Genomic DNA, 26,640 nt, shown 5'->3' with positions numbered 1-26,640 from the left:
AACTACACTCTCAACACTCTGACCTTGCAAACTAGGGCCAAAAGGTGTAAACGATAACAACCATTTCACACTGCGCTCTCCTGTTTTCACTGACAGCCTGCTGACTGACGTCGTCTGTTGCCTCTCCTCAGGCCGTGTCTGTTTATTTGCACAAAGCAGGATCTATGTTAGAGGATCCAGGGAGACGGTCACTTTGGTTTCACAGTTTCTCCCCGCGTTCCGACACGGAGGGGCTTGCACGCCGACTCCTCAGATCACTTCACCAATCTGAAACTCTACACCCCCGCCTGGAGGCGGGGTGTGTGTGTGTGTGTGGAGTGGGGGGGGGGGGGGTGACCCCGGGGTCTTTCGGTCTGGGCTCCTAACAGCAGTTAGCTGTAATCCTGTGTTTATCTCTGTTCAAGTTCTGTCGCAAGAAGCTACCGTGTTACTTTGACTGCTGGACACCGCAGTCCAAACTAACGATGCCTGTGTATGCTTGTATATATGGGCTCAAACGTATATGTATTAATCTCCATGTCCAGGTTGTTGTTTTTTCTTTATTTTCATCATAAAAATCTGTTAAAATTTCGGTTTAATTTTACTTTACCAAAGGCTTTTCTTTTAGTTTGTTTTCGCTGTTATGTTTCTACAAATTGTGTGTTCCATGTGTTGTTCACCTTGAACTTTTTAATCTGCAGAGTCACAAATAAAGTTCAATACTTAGAACATTTCACAAATTGCCATTGCATATTGTGTGCGTTCGAGTGCTCTCTGTTCCACACAGGGCATTAAAAACCCCACGTGTTATGCTCAGACAGGTGTGTGTTTATAGCGACTAACATAAGCTCATGTAGCACAGCTCTAAATATTTCCACAGTGATACAATGAAATCCTCTGTCAAAAACCAACCAATGAAGCACATGACGTGTCACATCACTGAGTTCAGGCTCCTGGTAAATAGCTTCTCCTGACAATGAAGAAAAGAACAAATGGCAGATGTTTAGAGGAACGTCCTCACACAGTGAAGACGTGGCTTTACAATGGAGGAGATGTAATTTAAACAACTTCTTTGTTATTTGCATAAATGGTGGTCCGTTTTATTTTTATGATCTAAAATACGCAGCACTGAATGATTGTGTAGTAATTACACTTTGTATCTTAAGTTGAAATGGTTAATTGAAAAGTTAAATATATACAGATTATAAACTGTATATGTACAAGTGACTTTAAAGATAAGGCCCAAGAATCTGCAGATGTTCTCTAAGTGTCTGAAAACTACTGTAGCCTAATGTTTGTAGAATTAAGTTAAATCAGTGCAACTTAACTTTATTATCTGTGTTCACAGCCGAGTTTGATAAAATGCTCTGAACTTTATTCAATTTCTGTGAAGATCCCCCCCCCCCCAAAAAAAAAAAAAAAAAAAAAAATCCAAAAACATGAAATAAATAAGGCTGAAGAACAAGGAAAGGGTTTTAATTTTCATTCATAATAATGCAACATTAAAAACTGCATGTTACGTTAGAAGAGAATAATTGCTAAGAGCTGTAAAAGCAGCTGTTGACAAATATTATGCAATGTTTATTTTGCATGACTTTATGACTCTAAAATTTGAGGGGTCGAGTGGTTTGTTTTAAGAGATTAAGATAACTGCAGCTCAGATAAATAATGCATACACTGTGCAAGTCAGTGCAGTTTGTGTCTGTATATGCAGTAATGTGCTCCTGCATTGCAACACTGACTGTTGAAAGCTGCATGCTGGGTATTGGCTTTTCAGGACTAATTTCGGATGCCGTTCACCTCACTCATCATCTGCACTGTGCTTTTCAGGAGACCCTCTTTCATGATGGATGCCAATCAACAGCTGCTATTTTTCAACCCAAGTCGAAATCCAACTCTTTTGAATCGGCACACTGACGGCAGCACTGTGGCGATAGCCACATGTATCCTATTAGGAAAACTCATAATCAATTGGAGCTGCAGACAAAGTTCTGTGATTAAGATTTTCCTTTGCTTAATTTTTGGTTATCCTCTTCGTACCTGAAACGCTTTATATTTGTCGCCTCCGCTGCCATCCAATGGCTAAATTTGAGTGTCTTTACAGACTAAAAGGCCAAAAAATGAAACAGAAAATAACACATAATTGTAGTTTAAAAGTTATTAAATGAGCTTCTGCAATTAAGATGAAACCTTCTGGGCTAATAATTAAATGACTATGATTTGTTGCTGCTGTGCTAAATAGAAAAATATTTTTCAATGCAATTAAATAAATGTGTTTTATGTGTGTGATGAATTTGGAATATGAGACAAAGCTCATGCAGACATCTGCTTTATTTCCACATGGAACCGTTTGTGTTGTGAAAGGCTGACAGTTCAAGGTGCAGCTGAGTCGAGTCTTCTAGTCTAAACAAACTCTTACTCTACGAATGAAATGTGTTTTCCCCTTTCTAAAATAAATGGAGGAATCAGTTACTGCGATTATCAATAAAAAAGTATGATGAAACAACATAGAACAAAACATCAAATGTTTAAGTAGTAAAATGAGAATATGTGAAAATTGTATATTTTTTTTAGGCATTGGTTTCGTCATGCGTTTTGCCAGGTTGTTGAGCTCACTGAAAAAGAGTTGTCAAGTCCGGACAAAACCTGCTGTTGGGCCCCAGCAGCTGTCAGCAGAGGGATCTGAGTCCATTCATTACGCAAAACACATTCAGAGTCAATTCATAACGCACCTTACACACTCTCTCCTGCTGCTAACTACAAAATATTTCAAGATACATGGAAGAAATGCAACGCAAAGATTAATAAAGATATATTACAATAGAATATATCATCAGAAACAAAGAACACCAGTGGTCAGCGCCCTCGAGGTAAATTATTACAGTAAAGTCCACACACCTAAATGCCTAAAATCAATTTTTCAGATTAGAGGACACAAACTATGATTCATGTCCTTGTATAACAGCTGTTCCTTTATCACCAGCATCTGTCACAAACGTTGATTTACACATTCAGGGCAAACTCCAGTAAACCTGAGAAAAAAAAAGTTAAACATTTGTCTGACCTTTGACTCCGGCTGGTGCGAGGCAAATCCTGTATCTGACATGGGATAAGTCTTCATGGCTGTAATTGGTAAGAATGACGTACTGGCTCCTGAGGATACATCTGTGGAAACAATTTGAAAATGTGGATTTAAAATGGCCCTAAATCGCTTTGTGGCTCAATGCCATAAATATTACCAACAAAGGGGCTCAACAAAATGCATTAGCCTGTAAAATGTGATGATAATTCACTGTGATTTGAACATACATGCGGGTTGTCAGTTAGACTCAATGGTTTGTTCCAGCACTGATTTGGTGTTTATATTATAAGGAAAAGTTTACACTGATGTTTCAGGTTTCTCTAACATTCATATATAAATGTTAAGTTAAGGATTATTTAAACTGTACAGATTTTAAGATATCTCGTGGTGCTTGCTGGCTTATTTGATACATTGTGTCTTGGTTAGCTTTAAATAAGTCACAGTTTTTCCATCTTATTTACAGCTCTTGTTCACCATCTTTTCTAAACATGGAGTACTCAAATTAGGACAAGGAATCAATGAAAGGTTATATATGTCCTTTGAGTAAAAGTGAGACCTCTTCAACCTCAGACTCCTCAAAAAACTGCTGCCAAAATGAATTTAACCAGTGAGGGTTGGGCACAAATTCTCTTGCATGCCACTCGCGGTTGGTTTGTTTTTAAGAGATTCCACTGATATGATAGAGAACAGGTGCTCGGTTTGTTTATGTGGCGAAAAGCATGACACAGACGTCATCCGCTTTGTGTGTTCGTTGTTATGATGTGTACAAAAATGTTTAAAACACCCAAAAAGCACAAATAAGGATCTCGTGTTCATGTTGTAGATGTTTTCCATCTCAAAACACTTAACTCTAGCAGCACACATGCACATCTCAAAATACTCTGTGTCAAGTTATAAAAACGTGTTGGCTCGTAAGCTCATGATCTCTAAAAATACTCTGTTTTACAAATGCTGGCAATCAGAAAGACATCACTCTCGTGTCAGCTGTAAAAAAAAAAAAAAAATGGAGGTGGTGATGAATGTGATATCCTACCTTGACTCGCAGCAGAACAGACCATGGGGTTCGTTCCTCCGGCGTTCAGACCTCCATCAGAAGGCCTGCCGACGGCATAGTGAACAGCTCCAGCTGATAGCACCGCTGAGCTGCAACAATCAGAGAAGGCTGATTTTAGCTGCCTCTCCCCTGCCTTGCTCGCTCATATCTTGTGACAGAGCTCATATTAATGGAAAGATTAAGACAGCTGTGTATGGAGTAAGGAAAAGGAAAATAAAAATCTTCCAGCACTTTAGAGAGGTTTGTTCCCAACTCATAAACTCAGTGTTGAAGCTAAAAGATATATATAAACACAGCTTGTAAGAAAGTAGGAGAAATTACCAAACTTTAGTGAAGGATAGTACTGTAATAAGCTGTTCTAAAATATATATATATTTTTTAAAACAGAACAAACAACTTCACGCAACTTTATGACTAGTTTAAGTTGTCCCTCAGAAGTAAAGCGATGTGAAAGCCTATTTTGCAGGCACAGCCCACTTTGAACTCTGTCCAATGATGTTTAGTGTTGCAAATAACTCACCTTTCACTTGTGTACAAAGTTCGATTCTGCAGGTGTAGTTTTCCCTTCACGTGCTGGTCCCAGTCCTAAAAACACAAGCACACACATATAGTATGCTGTCCAGACATAGACTCAGACACACTGGCAGCTTGCCCTCCCTTGGTAGCTCTTGCATACCCCTCGTATAAGATCATGTCTGGGAGAAATTAAAGAGACAATATCTTGGATTAGTTTGCCAGTTGTACCCTTTTCAAACCGAAGTCCAACTGGGGCAATACGATGATTTTGACTCAGCTTTGCGACCCAACTCACGAGGTGGTACTGACAAGGGTCAACTGGGGTCAAATTCAAAGTGAATAGCACCACTCGGGTTGCTTACAACTGGGGCAGGAATATTGAATCTCATTGGTTGCAAATAATTGCAACAGTTGTGATGAAATTGCCGCAGTTTGCCCGTGAAGGTGCGATACCGGGAGAATGTTGTCAAATACATTGGTGGTCGTCTGCCTCTTCATCTCTTTGAATGACGATTAAATCAACAAGGAGATCTGGCAGGATTTTGAAGCTCAGGAGCTCCTTGTCATGCGAGGTGAGGAAGAGGTGAAGATGCAGATGACCGGTATAGCGAGGGTCAGCATTGTATAAGCCAACATACAGTAACACAGCTGCACAATCAGAAGGGCATTCACCAAAAGCAAAAAAACATAGAAACTCAATCCACTAAAGAAACACCACACCAGGATCCCCAACATAAACTGGAGTGATGTCCGCCCTCACTCGTTTCCAGCCTGAGTTCATGTTTATGTATCTCTACCGGATTGAGACCCAGGTCCAATCTGAAATGTCATCACTGGAGATCAAACCCATGATAACAGACTTGGTTTCAATTGACACAAAAAGGATTGAACATGAACAAGCTCAGTCGGACTCTGGTTGCTGGTTTGAAAATGCTACAAGAGGCTGCTCCTCAAATCAAGACATTTAGTGACGCTATGTAAGCTATTTTTCATCCAATGCTTGTGAGGACTTGGAACATTTAAAGAAAACCACGTTGTCAATTTTTAATGAAGATATGTTAAACTTATTGGTGAACGACTGATTTGTTTCAGTTATATTTCCGTAAGATGAAACTCATCATACATTCACAGACTGAACACATATTTACATGTAGACAGATCGGTTCACTGACCTTGAGGTTGTACACCTTCTTGTCACAGATGCTGCACTGGTGAGGCAGCTGAGTTGGTGTGACCGCATGGTAATCGTTGACCTGATAAGGCTGAAGTGTCCTGGTACCTGAAGATAAGGTTTCCTCACTTGCATGCAGGGGCTGGTAGCCTCCAAACCCCTGCATGCTTGAACCAAAAGAGGAAATGGCACTGCTGCAGTTTAACTTGGGTTCAGGGGTTGGCTCCTCTGGGTTATACAGTTCCGTCCGGGAACGAATTGGCTGCCCAGCTGCCGTCCACACCGTGGGAGGATTAGATACCATGTCCGCCTTTCCAGTATGAGTCAAGGTAACGTGGCCTTTCCATTGCTCCTTATGCCCAGCGGAGTTATACACATTCATTTTCTGTTCATTGACACTAAACCCAGCTTGCTGCCCCTGCATATCTGGCCCGTAAAAATCTCTCTGAAAACCAACATTGGTCATATTTTTTGCCTGTGTGTTAATCACTGTGTACTGTCCATCACCAGCAGTGGCTGATGCTGCAGATGTCCCTCCAATCAAGCTGTACTGAAGACGCCTGTCAGTATCAGAAGGGTAATTTGACGAGTTTTTACCGTACTCCCCACCCTGTTGGCCCATCGTGCCCCCTCCACAAGGATGGTTCAGTCTCGCATTCCCTGGGTTTTGGTTGAATCCCCCGCTCACCAAGGCACCCAAGGCTGAGTTTGCAGAGGGGAAGCCTATCACCCCCGTTGGAAAGGCACCCTGCGAAGGATTCCCGACCATAGTTGAAGTCCGCAGCTGATTGAACAGAGGTTGGGACATGGTGACATTGGAAAGGACCTGATTGAGAACTGAGGCAGCACTGGCTGTATTGCCTCCCTGAGCCAGTTTGAGTCGATGGAGGGTAAGCTGGGCCTGGAGCTGAGCGAGTTGGAGGCTGGCTGGAGTCAAGAGGAGCTGCTGGTTCTGCTGGTGAGGCCCCGTCTGGACGCTGCCTGGTAGCTGGACACCAGCCTGAAGGCCCTTCTTATCGACGCCGTCCAAAGGCCCCGCAGTGATGCTGCAGAAGATGAAACACCACAGGTCACGAATCTCAAAAGATTAATCAATTTACGTCGTTAGATGTCAAACAATAGCTGAAAAGTTAACTGATAAGGTTTGCGCTTATGTTCAGAGGCATGATCCTGAAGTGGGATTCAGTGTAGCCACTTTTAACAGGTGCTTATTATCAGTCAGATCTTTGCTCTGCTCCTCATTATAAATGGTGAAACAGGGGTTGCAACTTAGACATACTGAGCTGCCCATCCTGGAACAGTTCTTACAGACGTTTCATATGTAGCAACTAGTTGTATGAATCCAGCCAATGCAAACTGGAGGAAACATGCAAGACCCAACGGGAACCAATGTAACTGACATTGGTTGATGCCAATAACAAAGTACAAGCAATGCACCTTTATTTTCTAACTCAGCAATAGATGCTAAAATGCTTGTTTTTCATGATACCTACTGACTAAACAAGATATGGAAGCACAGCTTTTTGAAAGGAAGAAGAGCAAGTGTCTATTCGATATTTAACACAGATTAGACTTCATACTGCTCACAAAGAGAATTAGTGGAAGGTGAGTGGGATTGGTTTTACATTTTAAAACTGGCATGAAAGGGCAGTGCATGGCCACTATTCACACCATTTTCAACGTTTTCTACAGCACCATTAGTGACAGCTAAAGTTACCATTGTGGCTCTGCATACATTTTCACCATGTTACAGTTTGTATCACAGATCATTTGCGAGGAGCTTGTGTTTTATACAAATAACAAAACCACTACTGAACAATGACCTGAGCTGGAAAGGGCTGATGAGCATTCATATTCTGCTAACTAGCTACCAACAGCTGGTTAACTAATACCAAACTACAAAAAAAGATTTTATTCCAAAGAGATATTTACTTATCAGTACTCCAATGTTTTCTTATTCCTGTTGGCACAAAGTTTCAGCTCTTCATTGTCACAGAAGTACTGTTTGTTTTTCACAGCTAAGATGAGTAAACAGGGAAAATCTTAAAAGTAATAAACTAGCAAATGGCTGACAGTTCGGCAAAGCCATCAGCTGCCTGTCAGTGCTGCTGGGTTTAAGAGAATCCGAAGAACATAATTAGGGCTATTACACAGAAGTCTGACACTTATGAACCTAAAAATGTCTTCAGTGGTTTACAAGTGTTTTTCTTTTGGTTGTCTGGCTGGTGAAAGGTATGATGGTGCTGCTCTACACCAGAGTGACAGCGAGGAGGTTATCAATGGCCACTGCGTTACATCATATGTACGCAGTAGAACTTAGGGAAATGGTTTTGGTCTACTCTATTAGGAATTAAGCCACTCTGGAGGACGTGATGTAGCTACATGTGGACTGAGGCCTACCGTACACCCTCTGTCTCCTGATCTCACAGATACGAGTGTCTGGTTTGATTGACAAGGAGCAAGATGGCGGCAGGTAGAGCAGACACAGTCACCGCTCTTTGTGAGTGGATTGCTTTTAAACTTTTTGAGACTTAAAAACACCAATTCACATTTGATACCTGTTACCAGCCACCCACACCTTACAACCAAAGGTATACAGATGACAGTTATTTATGTACATCGGAGCAATATGACACAAGTTACTATTGAACTGACAAACAGGTCATGATGTGAAGACTTCTATAGATGACTTTTAGTCAAAGTACGAGTCCCCTGCAGCGTTCCCCTGCCGATGACCATTTGTTCAGACACACATCTCCAGAGCTGCAGAAACTATGGTCTGTCTGTCAAGTAGTCAGTAATCTATGAGGTTGTAGAGGCGTCTACCAGACCGGGCAGTGTAACTGTTGACAAAATGATTAAAACAAACAGTAGTGTAGTAGAAAGGGAAAAAGCCTGCCAAGATTGATATGAAAATATTGAGGGTTTGAGTTTATTATGTCGGGGTCACAGAGGGGATGATGTCACAGCAGGTGACGGTAGGTACGGTTTAAATAGCAACAACACTGGCACATGTGAACTCAAACTTAAAACAATATGAACATAGACTTACAGCAAACAGTTTAATGTCCAGGCTACTTCTATATTATTTCAGTGTAACATGTCGGGGATCACATCAAATGTTAAAAATACACAATCATCACCCAAACCTTTCGTCCTACAGCTCTCCCTGCAGTCTCTGTCAGCCTGTACAGTCTAAAAACTTAACAATTTTAATTTATTCAATAAAGACAGAATAGCTTAAGTAAAAAGGGGGACAGCTGTACAGAACTAAGTTTAGATATCAGGAGGTGAGCAGCCTGCTGTATGTTCCTACTTGTTAAACTACACCAATTACAACACAAACTGCTGTAACAGAACCACATCGTCCACCGTGACCTCATTTGACTGGTCTGCCTTTTCAATTTCTGATGAATGTCCTCATATGTGGTCTAAATTTAGTCCACTCAACTATTCAGCACATCATCTATGTTAAGCATCCGACACAGCCTGTCTCGCCACTGCTCCGATCTCCGGGTGCTCAGTTTGTTTGAGACAAAGCTTTGAGAGTCATAAAGTTTTGCACACAGATAACGGCGCGTTGAAATTGTGGTTATTTGGAATCATGTTGACACTTAAAAGATATCGATGCATACGTGAGTAAACGATAATCAGATGGTTTGTGGTTGCCCTCAAAAATATATCAAGTTCAAAAGACACTTTCAAGTAATAATTTATGCAACTGAATCTTGCAGAAGATTATCACCTGCCTGTTGGCTTATTTAACTGTGATATGGTCTTGTGATTACATTGGCACATCATAAAGTTATCATATCACAACCATCACTTATACTCCCACTGAGCAGTAAACTATCCTGCTGTAGACATATGGTCCTGAAATCACAGCCCTGAGCCAAAAAATATGAAACTCTATGAAACTTTGGAAGTTTGTTTTGCATTTTTGAGTTTACTGAAAAACAAAACACTGGAACTGACTTAAGACTTAATGTTACAATATTATATCATTGGTTGTGTGGACTTAATACTACTTAGCTTTATTTATATAGCGCCTATCCTACAAACATGCAGCCCAAAGTTCTTCAACTTAGCAGCACAGAAAATTTAGCAAGACATCAAAGTGACAATGATAAAACAATAAAATGTTAAAAAAAATAAATAGAAGTATGTGAAATAAATAAAAACAGTGGACAAAAAGTGATAAAAGATCATTGTCTGAGAGTTAAAAATTGGGCAAAAAAAACGACCTTAATCAAAAGCCAGATTAAAAAGATATGTTTTATGTTTCTTTCAATAATACAGATGTAATGGCTGAAAGCAGTATAATAACGGCAAATCATAGCAATTTTACCACTTTAGATAATCTTATATTATCTTAACTGATCCTGTGTCCACAGATCTACATCACAATGACTTAGTTACAGCAATAAAACTTTCTTTTTGGCATTCATCCTCTATTTACTCGTCATGACACTCAATATTACGGCTGATTACAAAATACTACGACTTTTTTAAGAAACAGTTTCGAAGAAAAATATCCCGTTTCTATGTTCGCTGTTTTTCCTGTAAAGCATTTTGTAACAAAAGATTTATACACAAAATATGATTTATAATGAGAAATACTTTTTTTTGTTGTTGCATGGTTTAGTTTTTATGTGTTGAAATATATCATTTGCTCATTTTGCACGATTGACAGCCTTGAACTTCTCTACCGATTGTACGCACTCTTCATTGGACAAGCCTGCTGATGGAGAGATACGCTTACACCATTCCAGTTTATGACTCCAAGCTATAAATACTGGAGCCGCTCTCGGCCATCACGATACACCGTGTCCTTAATAGACTAATATGGACTCCGGGGCAGCTGGCACCGTGTGCAAGACACTTCAGACCAATCTTGTGATGACGATAGGGAATATAGGTGTCAAATAAACTTCAACCAGGTGTGGAAGGGACGTGTTTAAAGAGTAACACGGGATATTCAGTGGTTATGGATGACAGAAGAGAAAGGCTTTATCATATTGTCTGTTTATTTATTGTAAAAAATGTTACTGAGCAATAACTTGGATAATATTTCAGTACATACTCTGTTTCTCTGCGTCATAAATGACAAATTCATGAACCCAGAGATTCAGAAATCGAGTGAAGTTGACTCTTAATTAGACAGATTAGATATCTGCTGAATCAGAGACACTTTTAAGTCTCTGTTTGGGCAGAGAACAGGGTACCAAAGTGGGAAACTGAGTATACAAGCAACTTTAAAATTTAAAAAAAAAAAATAATAATCAAATTACTATCAAGTGTTGAGCAACTCGGTATGTTCAAAAGTACTTGTGCAAATCAGGAAACCAAACCCAGGCTGCTTTAAGCATTTCTGGAGCAGCTACAAATATTTTACCGTGTTTAGAGAGATGATACAAATATAATTTTAAACCCACACAAGCAAAAGAAGACTTTCATCTTTTGTGCTGAAGAATTGTTTTAAGGGTGAGCATATTAACAAATCCAACAAACCTCAAAACTCTACCACAGACTTTGGGCTGATGTTGTATGGGAGTGCAGGTTTCTATTATTTTCAATCCTGCTACACACTTGGACTGTTGCATCTTAAAGAGAAAACAGTTGTACGTATTATATTATAAAAACATCGTGTATGAGGATCAGAACATGATATTCAATCTGAACCTACAGCCTAGCAGACAGTATTTTGACCTGTCTATGCTTTTCTTTATTTCACAAATACATTGCCAGTCTGTTTTTCATGTGCTTCTGTTGGCCTGCTCTTCAGGACTGAACCTACAGCCTAGCAGGCAGTATTCACTCAGTCTTAAATTAGCTTCATGTGGTCATTTAAAGGTTCAGGTACATGAACAAATCTGCAAATTCACATTTAATACAGTATTTCTTTTGTTTAACACTTAAAAAAAAGCATAAATAACAGTTTAAAACATTAGTGTGTAATGTGTACAACATTGAGATTAGAGTACTGAGTATTAAAATGTCTTTCAATTGTAAGTCAAGTCTTATCTACAGAGCAAATTTAAAAGCAAAGTGATGGCTGATTTATTTGTCTAAATTGTGGTTTTAATCCAGATTAATGGACACTGAAACATCAGTGAAACTTCATCATTCTGCTTGATATCATTGTATTTTCCATATTAAGACTCAATAGTGTGACGTCTGCCCATCCAGAGTTGTTGTTTTTCACCATGACAAGGTTTTACAAGATATCCTCCAAAAGAATATGACAAAGTGTGAACTGTATAATTAAAAATGCAGGCTGCTTCACAGGAACACTGTCAGGTGTAGGTTTTCTGATTAATTTGTGAGAAAAAAAAACGTACATTTATTTTTAACCCCAAACACTCTCCTAGTCCTATTGAAAAGTCCTGCTGCGGTACTCTGAATGTCATCGGCCTATTTTGAATGAAATATGACAAATTATGTCACTGAAAGCAGAAAAGATGCCAGCACCACACCAACAATAGTTCCTATACTTTGCAACCGGTGTTTTCTGTAATCTACGGCACATCTGGATTCATTTTTAATAAATGACTATGCGCTGCACACTTTTTTCACAGTCACAGTCAAACAAACAAAATGATTCTTAACATTTAGTCTTTCCCGAATAAAAAAAAAAGGGTGGTGAGGACTAAAGCAGATGAATGAAAAATGGTGGTAATTTTTAAAAAGAGTTTCCACTTCCATCTGCTCTCGAGGCTCGGGTTTCTCATCCAGGAATGAAAGGCCAATGTCGGGTACAAAGCACAAAAAGAAAAGGACAAGTTCCAGCTGCAACAAGCGCCCTGATAAACACCTCACCATACCTTCAACAAAGCATAACATCAGGTCATAATGTCCAACAGCGTCCTCACATTATCAACTTGCCACAATCGTAATCTCCACCACTGTGTACATTACAAAATTTGCTGTGAAATACAACATGTTAATAAATCTACAGAAAGCATTAATCAGTAAGAGAAATAAGTAAAAAGTAAAGTAATTAGTAAAAGCAAATTGTAAGTAGAAATACTAGAACCAGTCGCCACAGCTGAATCATACAGAAAAAATAAATCAAAGAAATAAATACAAGTGGGATTTAAGCCAGTCAAAAGCAACGCAGATGCATCATGGCTCCCTATTCCCACTGAAAACACAATAAAATAATAACAGACCTTTCAAAGCTTTTGAACTATCTTCCAAAATGTTGCCTTAACAATACATCCCTAGTTAGGCATCAACTATGTAAAGTTTTTCGGGACAGCTTTAGAGAACAAACGTCTCTGTTGAATTCAAAGCCACATTGTCCTTAAATGTGACATACACACACTCTCACAAGGATCAAAGTCATCTCCATAGTCACAACAAAACGCCACATGGATCCAATCCATCCACGGAGCCTTATCGGAGGAAGTAACAACTTAGAGGAAGGATTCAAGTTCAATCTAGCTACAGAGCAGCTTTCCACTGAAACACCCAACTAATCACCCAAAACCACCGTGGCTCCACAGACAGCTATAAATCCTGCCTCTACAGCAGACCCCCGACAAGACAGGCTCACACTGGACGTATAAACACACAAACCTTGAAAAGGGAAGCCGTGGGGGTCCAAGTTACACCTCTGACACTGATCTTAGCACTGCTCCTCCATGATCTGACCTCTGCCCGGCAGCTGAGACAGACGTACGTCTCGAACCTCCGACTTGACGACCAATGCCAGGACATGTGCACCAGCAAAACATCTCTGCAAGTGGTCTTCACCCCCTATGTGAGTGGCGCTGCTTCCCCACGTTAACCGGACAGGCAGAGACAGAGACGCATGTGATGACAAGTCACAAGTGGTATGCATGCGTGTGTCTGTGTGTGTGCGTGAGGACGGGGTGTCGACCAGCACATAGGGGAAGAAAGTATTTACAGAGGAGGCCTTCGGGTAATGCTGTGCAGTTCTGAATCCCCAAGTAAAGCTTCATATAGAGTCAACTGTCACGTTCACAGTGGCAGAAAACAGCCTCATCTCTGGTTAAATCTGACCATCTATATGTAAAATATTAAATCAAATATTCTCTCACTCCTCTCGAAGCTGTATAACACACAGATCTTTTAACACACACTGAATATGGCTCTCCATCGCACATTGGAAGGATATAATGGTTTTGATGGATTTGTCCATTTTGTCCCGGTGATGGACGGACACAACAAATCTGTCTTTGGAAAAGCGGACTAGAAATAACAATCCGTCCTCAAGCGATGGATGTTGCGGCATTGTTAAAGTGTTTATGCCCTAAAAAATGTCTTCTTGTTTGCTGTCGGCGACTCTGCTGAACAAAAGCAAAACTGTAAAACAGTACAGCACACGCTGTAGGAGAATGATAATATATGAAAATAAACTGGCATTTCTATCAATTTTACAATAAAACTGGATGTAACTTCCAAAACATAATGCATAAATCTACTTTAATTACTAGTTTTAATTTCAGATATTTCTTGATAAGTTCATACGAGTTGTGTTTGGAAAATTTCAAATTATCCTTTAAAGTATCAGCAAGTGTGTAGAAATTATTTTTCTATGCAATAAAACAAATTTTGAATTTTAAAGAGAACTGTTTCATGAACCAGAAAAGATAGACATGCCTCCCGAGCAAAAGGGTATTTATTAAAACCAACATTGGCAATAAATTATTAACAATAAGGGCAGTGAGCCTATTGACTCCTCTGAGTTCAAGTAAACGGGGAGAAAAATCCTGCAACGGGGAAACTATTTTAAATATAAAACACTGAAGCTATAATGATGACATTGTTAAATTCAAAACTTTGTATATGACACGAACACATAGCAGATACCTTCCTGCCTTCTCTAAAGGATGCCGCCTGAGGGAGCAGCAAGCGTTAAACACACTTGAGACCAGAAGTGTTCTTTATGTCTCTGTGACTGAACTGTGTGAACACATTTCAACAAATTATATTTTTACACTAAAAGCATCACCTTCTAATTGTTCTTGAGGAGAACACTGATTATTTTCAGGTCAATAGCAATTATTTCCTATTTATTATTATAACTTAATTATAATATTAAAGTGTTTACAATGTATATATTTGCAAAACATTTCTCTTTTACATATTTCAATAAATTTAATTTTTGGATTTGACTTTCATGTTCTATTACACTTAAAAGAGGGAATGAAAACAAAAACGCGAAACATGTTTCGGTCATTTTTTGTTTGTTTGAAAGATCCTTGTTGGCGAAACAACATTCAGAATTACACGACATCGTTTGTTGCAGACGAAAACAAAACAAATCCACTCTGTAACAGGCATGTAACCCATGGACAAATATTAAAACTAAATACGTTATCCTACAATTTCATACATTATTTTCATTTTCTGCCTTTTTCTATGGAGCTCTATCAGTAGATTATTTTGCAGCTGTAAATGAGGATTTTATCGAAACACACAAGTATTCAACTCGCAGGCTTCACTGACAGATTTACAGTCGGTCCATCTGTTAGCGTCACAGACGGCAAAGAGGGAACCAAATGCTTGTTATCCTGGCTCCCCATACACGCTAAATGATAATCAAAAATGATTTATTGTTATTCATTTTATGGCTTGGGTAAGTTTCATGCTTCTCCACAGATAATGTCCACCGAGATATTTTTCAAGTGAGTTCATTGATATGCAAAACAAATACCGATGATAAAACGACTTCAATGTCATGAGCAATAAATAAATGTATTTAACTGCATATTTTGAAAATATCTTATCAGATCCAACAAACAAATACAATAAATAACACTGCATATTACTGTACAATGAAATCAAAATGATGATGATACTGATTTACGATAATTAACTTGATCTTTTGTTCTTTCGTTTTTTAGTTTAATTTAAACATGTCTTGGTGCTCCATCGTGGCACCGTACTGCTTTGGTGAGCAGCTGCAAATACACGTAGGTGGTGCAGGGTGGGTGGGTGGGTGTGGGATGTATTTCCTTCAAACTACAGCTGGAAACAGGCCGAAAGCCAGGAATCACAGATGTAAAAAAAAAAAAAAAAAACTCACTTGCATTTACCCAAAACCTTCCAACTCGTTGTTTTTCTCTTTCTATCAAGTTTTTACTTTCTATGAAGTTTTTACTAAAGTTTTACAACCGCTGTATATTTTTATAACATTTTTTTTAAGTATACTTTGTAATCATTTGTATTTGTTGTTTAGCAAATCTGCTGTTTCCTGACACTTTGTGGTAAAACATAATTAATGATCAGACACATGAAATGTTGTCTCTATCACTTCTGAGGACTTTACATCGACTTGCATTCATTTCCTGAAGAATTACCCAAACCACAACCCTTAGTCTCACCTTAAACCAAGTCAAGGGACAGTTGATTAGAGCCCAATATCACAAAGCATGTCTCGAAGAGCTATACTTATAATTAAAGCCAACAACGTAGAGCAGTATCAGCGCAACGCACAGAGTTGAGCAAAAGGGAGCAAAACTACATTTTGAAAAATGATCTTATGAAATATTTGACATGTACAATACATTAAATAAAAATGTCAAAATATACAGATTGTGGTAATAACATACAGAAGTCAGACCTTGTGCACGATGATTGACAACAGTTTAGCAGGGAGGTTGGAGGCAAGAAGTGAAGAGTTTCCTAAAAGGTCATGATTTATGGGGATTTGATTTTTGTCTCCAAAAGGAGGTCAGGTGCTCACTGTGAGTGTGAACAGATTAATGTCCCCACAACATGAGTAATTTGAGGACACACACACACACACACACACAGCGTAGGTGTCCTCTGAATTACTTTTCCTGCGGCCCACTAGGTGGCGCCACATGTTGCCATTATTGGCCCCATGAGGTCTGACAGAGATGTGTCCGCCTGCCATGTGAGGGCACTGTACTCATTTCAATCAGCGGGCGCCTGTGCAGCCTGTTACAATGTTTACATGTGCGGGACTCAGAATGAACAGGCCACTTTGGTGACAAGCCTACGTTCACAACAGCATAAGAGGGCTTCAGAAATATTGTTTCAAATCCCTTATGCAGAGCTGTCTCTCTCTCAAACAAATGCGCACGCGCGCTCGCACACACACACACACACACACACACACACACACACACACACACACACACACACACACACACACACACACACACACTTCATTATATGTGATTCTAGACACTAATCAAGAGGCGACTTTCCAACCCTTCCTCTTCCTAATAAGGCTTAAACAGTTACTGACATTCCGGAGCCTTAATTTAACTTTTCAACAAATGAGACACATAGCTGCAGCCCGCATAGTCGACACATCAAGCAATGAAAGACGCTCACATGGGGCGAGGTATGGGTGAGGAAGCAGGCTCAGCTTGCCTTGGTCCACATTTGGCACAGTTGCAAAAGGGAGTTGGTTCCTGATTTATGGTGCGCCAGCAACGGGCGAAGTATCTTAGCCGCACAGCCGCGGGGTCTGGCCCTGCTCGACCCCCATAAGGCAGGCCCGTCCACTCCAACGCATCCCATTCGTGCCATGTTTCTCCGGTGGTTCTTGTAAAATGGTCAGATTTATTCCGGAGATCAGTCGCAGGGTTTTATGAAGCCATATCAAAAGGTAAACTAAAGTTTGCGAGGTAACTGGAACCGGTACTCGGCCCCTCACTGTCAAATTAACCCATGAGTTCTCATGCGTTGACATTAAGGCTGAGTTACGCACAAACGAACGTTAGACCCGCAGACATGCAACTAAACCCAGAGAGGCTTAATGCTGGAGAAACATTTTTCTCCACTTCTCGCATGCGCATGGTAGCTGAAGGTGATCCTGTTTCGATCATTAAGACGGTGTAACTCGGGATATTGCGGTCACGGGGAAACATGGAGGTCAAAAGGAACCTTCTGAGTAGACAGCTGCCTCCCAACTGCGAACTTTTAAGAGCATACCCACAAATATGCCCCCGAGAAGGAAAAACTGCAATTAGTCGTTAAAGCTCTGCTGACATGGTGACCACTTTAGGACCTTGGAGTGACACCTGTTTGAGTCATTTGCCTATAAAACAGTTATTCCTAACCCTTGATGACAAGCCTCTGAAGAGAAAAGGAAATTAGACTTAAGGAGGAATACAAAAAAAGTTGCTCGCCAAGCTCTAAAGTAAACAAAGCTTTCAAATGTAAACCACAAATTCTGACAGTTCATCAGCACTTGCGCCTCTTTTCTGGCCTATCGGGTGTTCTGTGGTCAGTTTTGATGCAAGAGTGCTGACATGAGCTAAGAAAACCCCCTTCAATTGGTTACCTGGGATCTGCTGACATTGGGTGTCAAACTGGGTGCTGAGAGCTGGAGGGGAGGGGAGGGGGGTTACTGGGTCACCCAAACGGTTGCTTGGACTTTGGACAGTGACATTAGTGATCCATCCAACTGCTGGCAAAAACATCTTTTCCCCTCAAATCAGCCAAAAAAACTGAAGGCTAGAGAACTACATAAGAGAAACATGGATCAAACCATATAAAAAAAGAAGAAAGTATTTTTATTCCTTGGCAAGTTAATGTTGTCTAAATTAGATTTGAGAAATATTTGTAAGATGGGAATTCAAGCACAGGAGCCGTCACAAGACTCGAAGGTGAAGTAATATGAGGAGTGGGGGAGGATTGTGTTGGCTTTGATAACTGAGCTCGACCAGCCATTTTTCCTGCTGCTCTCAAATAGTTATTTATAGCTGCTGCCCGGGTGTAGACAGTAAATTGAATTTTCCCTGGCTGCTGCTGTAAAGTGACATATTAAAAGTCCGCATGTTTCTTGATGAAAATTCTACAGGTCCAAATATAAACATGTAAAATGGGCCATTACATTTTCTGCAGGCTTTAATATGAAGTTATGTTTATGAGCGGCAGCAGGATACAGTGAGGAACACCTGACTGGAGTCTTCCCTGCCTGCAGTCAGCAACATCAGAGCTATATTGGTGCACAAGGTGACGTAGCGATGATTCCCACAACCCCTCCTTCCTCTCACATCACCCTCTCTCGCTCTGCTCTTACCTCACTCACACTCTCCTCCATCTCTGTCCAAAGCAAGCGTTGCATTTTACCATCTGTCACTGCCGTCGTGCTTTCAAATACCAATCACAACCAGCTACGTCGTCGACCTCACTGGACCTCCAAGCCAATGGCAGCGCAGCTCCCAACTCACCTCCCATCATTTTTTAAAAATGACTTCATTGCACTCATGCAGCACTTATCCTTAGTGTTTCCTGATGTATTTAATAATATGCACATATGAGGATGAAGGAAAACTGAATATTATCAAAGCAAATTATAAATATAACACTGATGATACAAAACATGTATTCACAGAAAACCAACAGTCCAAGGGCAGCACCACTGCCACACACAGGGGGTTACCAAGTGAAGCAATCAGCAATCCTTGCATGCATCCATGTTCACTCTGCCTCATATACACCAAATAATCCCCCCCCCCAAAAAAAAATCAAAAATATAACAAATGGTAAATATATATTATTTGAAGATTGTTTTTAAATGACCCCCAACTTGCGCAAATATTAAATTGTAGTGAGTCATCAGTAAGACTTGCTCACACGAGCACCAAAATGACTGCAAACCAGGGCAAGCATGCACAGGATTCCCTCCATGAAGGCGCCTGCACATAAAACAGACAAAGAAACAAAATCTGTAAAGAAAGTGAAAATGTCTATTTTCCTGGAAATACAGCGAGGCCTGAATCTGATGATTTAAAAGGTTTAGGGTAGGTAAGTGTGTGGAAAAGATCAAAAACATTATATATATATATATATATATTAATTATTACTTAATCATAACATTAGATGTATTTTAAAATGGTAACAACTGCACAGTACAAAAGCAGCTATCAAAAACTGTATATATATTTGAGTACTGTGTTCTTTATGAAAGGGATTATTAGGAGGAGTCACATTCAACAAAATATAGTGATCGTGTCGAAACCAGACGGGCATGAATTCTTTCCCATGAAGGGCCAACAATTAATCTGGATGAAGGGCTGCGGCCCAGAAAATAAATGTTTATGTTATGTGAATTTACCTTTTATTAAGATGTAATATATTTGACAGAAAATGACCTTTGTAAATCTATAATAAAATGAATAATAATTAATAGACTACTCGTTAATCTGCGTAATAGTATTTTCATTATCAATTCAGGGACGTAGTGCACATTAACAGCACAATGAGCATCAGCAGGAGAAAGAGAGAACACCATAATTCTTCTTAGAAAAGGCCAATGTAATTCCAGTCATGTTTTATAAACAGTAAGAATGGCTTAAGATTGTTGTTTGATGTCTTGAGACATTAAAATGAAGTCATAAAGAGGCACATCATAAGGCACAATAATAAAGATGATACTGCAGTGAGGACAACAGATGGCTAAATGATTTGGGGCAAAACATGAAATCGGACCGACATCCACACATGCTGGACACAATAGAGGTCAGACAGTGAGCGGCAGCCATATGGCCCAACATGTCTCATCTCAGGAAGCTGCTTGAATGGCAAGCTGCTCAAATAGCAATTAGTAAAAAATGAAACTGAACAGCAAATGAACTGAACAAGTTTTCCAACAGCTGCTCTATAGAATCCACCCCACCCCCCCCAAAAAACCAAAACAAAAAACAAAAAGACCAACGAACTAAAGAGGAAAACGAGAAGTCGTCCTGCAAAACCCCAGCGAGAGTGAGAAATCCCCCTCAAAGCCAGTGGACAGAATGGGTTGGCCATGCCCTGCAGTAATGACCATCAAGGGATTCCTCTGTGAAGCTCGGTCACTGAAATAATACACTCGCATGAAATTAAAAAAAATTAAATAAGACGTGTCGTTCTGTGTTTCATTGTTTTATGGCTACAAATATACAGTGTCCAGATCTATCTTTAGTTTCATTCACATAATCTATAATCTAAACAAAACATCAGCGAACGTTTTTCCACACAGTATTTGACACAGGGAAAACCAGAGCTGCCGGATGAAGAGGACGGACATTATAATTATATCTTCAGAAATTGCTCAACTGCCAACTGAGACCACACACTTTTAAAAAGTAACCGCGATCATAATCCACACACATACCGTATATTCTTATACACGCGTGTATAAATACATAACAGAATGCAGAGGTCTGCTTTATAAACTGAACACATCAGTCATTTATAATACAATTACAGTCACATACATGTCTGAGTCCAAAGACTGAAATCAAATATCTGACAGATTTGCACAATATTCAGTGACACACACTTAATAACATCTCAGTATTTTCTAATGCACTGCGGTCTGATGGCTTAAGGGTGATGATACGCCACAATCAGCCACAGTCAGTGATGTAGTTGTCTGTGTGGTTAAAGTAAAGCGATACATCTGTTGTTTGATGTCTTTTTACAGAATATATCAAACTAGAATTATGGCCTGGTGTTGTATAACTCTGCCATCCAGTCATGTTACAGTTTACGTCAACGTTTGTCCAGACTCTGTATGATAGACATAATGAACACTTTGGAATTGGGCCAATAAAGCTGATTCTGCTAAAACACAAAGTCGACAATGCTTTGAATATGCTACAAATTCTAAAACAGGGTTTATTAAGCCTCCCTGAGGCGAAGCCGTGACACTGACACACTGTCCTCTAGTGGTCGGCGGGTGTATTGCATGCTGTGGCGTCACACTGTGTTGAGGTCACTGCTATCGCTGGTAACAGTGGAGACATTGTCAGACCAGCATCCAATAAGCAAATAAAGTTGGTTAAGTACTGGTAGGAGTGACTCTGGGAGTTCTTGACGTAAAAAAGTGTTGGGAAATGTCTACTGCAGTTTATTGGGTTCTTCCTAACACTAGGCTTGATTTGCCAGGCTGCACATTAACATTCAAGCAGAGTGAATGTATCACATGCTGGTCAGCCCTGTTTACTGGTTGTTGTGATTATGAAACTAACCTGTACTTAATGTCAACAGGTTGCATAGGAACTTTTTCTTTGTTTGGATGAATTACCAATAAAACAGGTGTTTTATTGTACACTGTAACCAAGACATTGTTTGTGACAGGACGTGTTGCCAAAATAAATATCTGCAGGGCAGCTTATCAGTAGGCGTAAGCGAGAACATATTTTTAACACAGCTACAAGATGATGCATTTAAAGTGGAGAGGTTTTTCCAGGAGCAAGGGAGCACGAAGCTTTAGAAGTCGGAGATAGAGAAGTTGTATCTTCGGTTTACTGTCTGCAAGGGAGAACCAGCAAACCCCCACACCGCAGGGAGGCAGGAAGGTTACTGCCCTGTTATCTGTACCCTGATGAGTCACTGACAGCTGCAACTGTGCGGCTCCAGACCCACACAGAACAACACAATGTGATTTTATTTATTCATTGTGTAGTGTGTGTTGCCACTCTACAACTTCCATCTGAAGCAGTTCATGTTAATGTGGAATCGTGCAAAACACAGAGAACAGATTCAAATGCAATTATAGCCAATTGCATAATAATGACCATCTCACAGGGGAAGTCTGAGTGCACCACCTGTGCCCTCCCACCTCCCCGTGGTGCAATTGATTAGCAGGGAGGTTAATTGACAGGAAGCTCTTTGGAATGGATGTCGACCTTGTGATGACAAACAGAAACCCTACATGTCCCCTCCCTCACCACTCTGGGTATTTTAGGTGGCCCATTAGCGTGCCTGATTTCTAATCTGTTCCTCGGGCATGACAGCCCTGCTCTAAATTGTCCCCCCTTCTGTTTGTATCTGCATCTACGCTCCTATCTCACGGTCTCTCTCCCTGTTTAAAGCTTTTTGTGCTTCACGATCCCTGCCGCCCCACTGTCGTCCTCTCTTCAGACACACAGGCAGACATCTCTGCATCATCCATGCCTGACAGTCGATGATAGCGGGAGTAGAGTGGCTGATAGCAGAGGCCAGGAACAGGAGGTTGCCGAGTCACTGTTTCTGTCTCGGAGCCGGCACCATTAATAAGTGTTGGAAATGGGGAGTTAAAGAAAAGCCAGGTCCAAATTCCTTTTGTGAACGGATACGTTCCGGCAATGCTCCGTTGAGGATTGTTTTCAGTTGTTGCATCCGAATGGGTGTCGACCTCGAGTTAACTCTGAAACTATTGGAACAAGCCTGTCAGAAATCGGCATTCACCACCACACGACACGTGCTGTGGGCCAAAACAGGCAATAATAGAGACGCTCCCCCAGTGTGAGCCGAGGTCTGTTCATATGGCTTCATCAAGCTCGACCACTGCTGCCATGGTCAGAACTACAGTTACAAGTAAACGCTTGACTCGAACGTCATCGCTCTCCTGCTGGACTTAGTCTAAAATACATTACAACTACTATATTTGGCTCTTGCCAAGGAAACTCTATCAGATTAGGCAAAAATCTAAAAAAAATACGTCAATCTAGGCAGGTAAACATACAATTTTTTTTTTGGACATGCTAGACTTTTGGTTGAGGTGTCGAACTGGTCTGAATTCGTGTCGTCTGAACTGGTCTGAATTCGTGTCGTCTGAGCCCGGCTTCAACTGCTCTCACTGGTCGCTGATCGATCTGCCCTTCAGAATTACTGAGAGAAACTTCCTGCTAACGGTTTCCAGATGACAATCACAGCAACAACTGAAGCTGTGAGCAAAGGGTGAGCAGAACCAGGCTGTTTGAAGAACAATTAAAAAGTTAACTCTTATTCAAGGCAGAGCCATGAACTATGTCCATGTTTTTAGATGGTTTATTAGTTTGCCTTTAAACCACAGTGCAGCAGTTGACAGGACTCTTCAAACACTTGAAATTGATAAAAAGCAAAAGCAAAGCTTTATCTAGTCTCAACCCAGTTTGTGAGATTTGCCTTGCAACAGAACGATTGCTCATTGTTTGCCTGGACAGTTTTAACAGCAGTATCCTTTTTGCCGCATCATGAGTAATGATGTCTGTGTGATCTAGCCTGAACACCCATTATGACAAGTGTGTCAGCATTACCTAAAGTTAAACAGACTGAAATATGATTTGTTTTGACAACACCCTCCACCAAAACCTAAAGCAAAGCGCAAAGCACAACAAATGGAAATTATGTCATATAGTTCTGTCGACCTTTTCTGATGGAGAAAAGAACAGGTGTGATCTCACCTCTAGTCTGTCATCCAACCCACTGTGGGGGATTATATCTACGGGCACACAAATGTGAAATCATGTAGGAAGAAAGAATAGAGTAGAAAAAGATGATAATGGTAGAAAAGCGTAAAAGACAGTTACATAACAGTGATGAGTCGAGTGTAATGACAAAATTAAGAGGTTCCATTTTCCTTCACTCACTTATTTATCATTAAACTTCATGATAGATCTTTTTTTTTTTTTAATAAACTTTCTATTAAAGCTAGAGCTCAAAGCACTTTAAAATAATACTACTCACGTCACAAAAGATGAAAACATGATCTACTTTCCAAAGTAACTATTCTAGAGTTATGTAAGGTTTGTGCGGATAGACAGAGCACTGATTCACTCCAGACCCACGAACCTTTACATGACTCATAGCTACACCTAAAATATGATCAACTCTAAACTCCTGCTGCTCCACATTCAACAGCACGTACTGTATGTTTAAGAGGAGGCTGAGTTTTGTTATGTCACAGGTACACATCTTGCAATTGACGCAGGTGGATAAACTATTAAAAAAAAAAAAAGCAGGTGTATTTACACTCATTTAAGGTTGGCTCTCCATATTATGCTGATCAGCATCATATCAATACAATTTTGGAAAGACACAGCAGGTGTTTGTGGGGTTTTTTTGTCTCGAGTGTTAATGTAGTTTTTCAATGACAATACAAAAGAGAGAGAGAAAAAAAAGCTTTGATCTGCAGAGTCATGTGTTTCTACAGTAAATTTGTAGCTCATTACTTTTATGCCGTTGAAATTTACCCGTCTTAGTTCAACATACGGTTGGCTTAGGAGGCATTTCATCAGAGATCAACTGCAGGTCAGTCAATGTTATAACAGTACGTAAACACATTCTGCAGTTTCCTTTTCCCAATTTCTTCAAATAACTTGGAAAGTGTTTTTTGTTTAAAAAAAAAATACTACAATTTAGAAATACTGTTTGATAAATGTATTGTGAAATTGCATCCTTTTTGTTTTGATGATACATGTATATTCATAAATGACTGTCTGGCAGAGTGCCATGGGTTTGATTACATGAAAGATAATACAAAGTGAGCTTGGTGAGCGATGGAGTGGCTCTCACTGGTGGCAATGTGGTCTCATGGGAATCATTCTTCTTATTACCATTCTGCTCAGCCCAATTAAATCTAATCCCTGGATGTAAATCTGTTCCAACATCCTGTGAGACCACACAGGTGTGAAATCGGAAGATAAATTTCAAAATGGATTAAGGGAAGAGTTGTTAAGTTTAGTTGTAACTGTAGCTCAAGAGTTTCTGCAAAACAGAGGAGCTTTATTGCAGAAGTTTTACTCTTTAGAGAACCCAAGAGACAGAAGTTGACTTCAACCAAAAGGCACAATGGAACTGAAATGACACAATGAAGTTAAAGTGCTAATTCTCAGCTTTAATGTGAAAATAAACAATGAAATTACTGAAGTCTTTTAGTAATTTAGCAAGTTGAAGTGACAATCTCAACGATATCCGTTTCATTATCTTTAGCAGCACCTACGGAGATATCGGATTCATTTTCAGCTAAAACAAATTTTCATTGATCAATGACTCTGCAACGTACAGATATCATGTTCAGTATCTTTTGTGGCGAGGCTCTGCCAGGCCTGTACTGCAGACATCCTCACACTTGCTGATTTTTGAGGCTTTTTTGTCACAAATGACTTCGCGGTACCCTCAGGCCTGGGACGCTTTGCTTCCATGGCGTACGCGAGGCGGTCGCTGAAAGTCTTGGTCTGCATTTCGGCACCCATGTTAACAAGTTAAGAGAAGCCACACTGGCTGAGTGAGACATGCGTGTTAAAACTCTTCACTTGTTGGACCTCACAGATTTGATTACTGACAACCATTATCTGAGGGAAACTCGGTGTGGAAAGGTAAGGGTCGGCAGCAGCAGCGCCGCAACAGAGGCGCAGGCAGTGTGGACAGTGTGTCCCAGGTGTCATCTGGGGGCTTAAACAAAGCTGAGAGTCCTTCACTGCTCACCTTAACTAAATGTGAACAGCCACAAATATCATTGTATCATTTCGAATGCAATGTGCTACAGTCGATCCAAAAAATGTTAACTCTATAATTGTCCTAATATTTGAATGGACTCTCCTATACTGAACTATATTTATTTTAAAACAACCCCTCTCATTCTGACATCTCTTATTTATCTGCATTTCCACACAGTAGCAACAACCTTCATTTATCTTGACACGGGCTGCGAGGCGAGCTGTTCTCAGCTGTCAATAACCTAACATAATGTCAGTGGTCATGCTCACCTGCTTCCACCGTTGGCAGAGGCTGGTCACATGATCGAGCCCCAACACTCCACAGTGGATGGCACACATTGCTCTCCATTACCACTGGTGCAGAATGTATCCACAGTTACGCTCTCCTGGTGTTGGTATGAGGAAGGTCGGGGATGCGGCGTGTCTGATAATTTATACATGACCCACCTGGTGCCCTCCAGACCGCGAGGTGCTGAACGGACTGAGAACAGTTGCCTCGGTCCAGCTTCCCCTTTCATCTCAGAAGAGGTAAAACAAATAGGAGTTGGTCAAAAAAGCAACACGAATCGACCTTATTACATATTCAGCTGTATCTCAATACCACCACAAATCACCAACGTCTTCTTCAGGCTGCCACCCATTGCCACATATACCCCCT

At 40.3% G+C, this 26,640-nt stretch overlaps 1 protein-coding gene across 1 annotated transcript in view; it reads right to left on the bottom strand.

Moving 5' to 3' along the window:
- The window catches only part of rbm20 (RNA binding motif protein 20), a 54,942-nt gene that overhangs the window by 14,836 nt on the left and 13,466 nt on the right, over positions 1–26,640 (bottom strand). The window contains exons 2-5 of the mRNA XM_069714590.1: positions 5,804–6,848; positions 4,636–4,700; positions 4,095–4,204; positions 3,044–3,144 (exon numbers count right to left, since the gene is read on the bottom strand). Of these exons, the coding sequence (XP_069570691.1) occupies positions 3,044–3,144; positions 4,095–4,204; positions 4,636–4,700; positions 5,804–6,848 (1,321 nt within the window). The remainder of the gene's footprint in view (positions 1–3,043; positions 3,145–4,094; positions 4,205–4,635; positions 4,701–5,803; positions 6,849–26,640) is intronic.

This window comes from Brachyistius frenatus, unplaced genomic scaffold (assembly GCF_029030835.1).
Source record: "Brachyistius frenatus isolate BFR_SWC_R1_liver_20210118 unplaced genomic scaffold, ASM2903083v1 Contig_132, whole genome shotgun sequence".
In the NCBI taxonomy this organism is placed as follows: domain Eukaryota; kingdom Metazoa; phylum Chordata; class Actinopteri; family Embiotocidae; genus Brachyistius; species Brachyistius frenatus.
The sequence above is the reverse complement of the archived record's forward strand: the minus strand, read 5'-3'. Positions and strand labels throughout refer to the sequence as shown.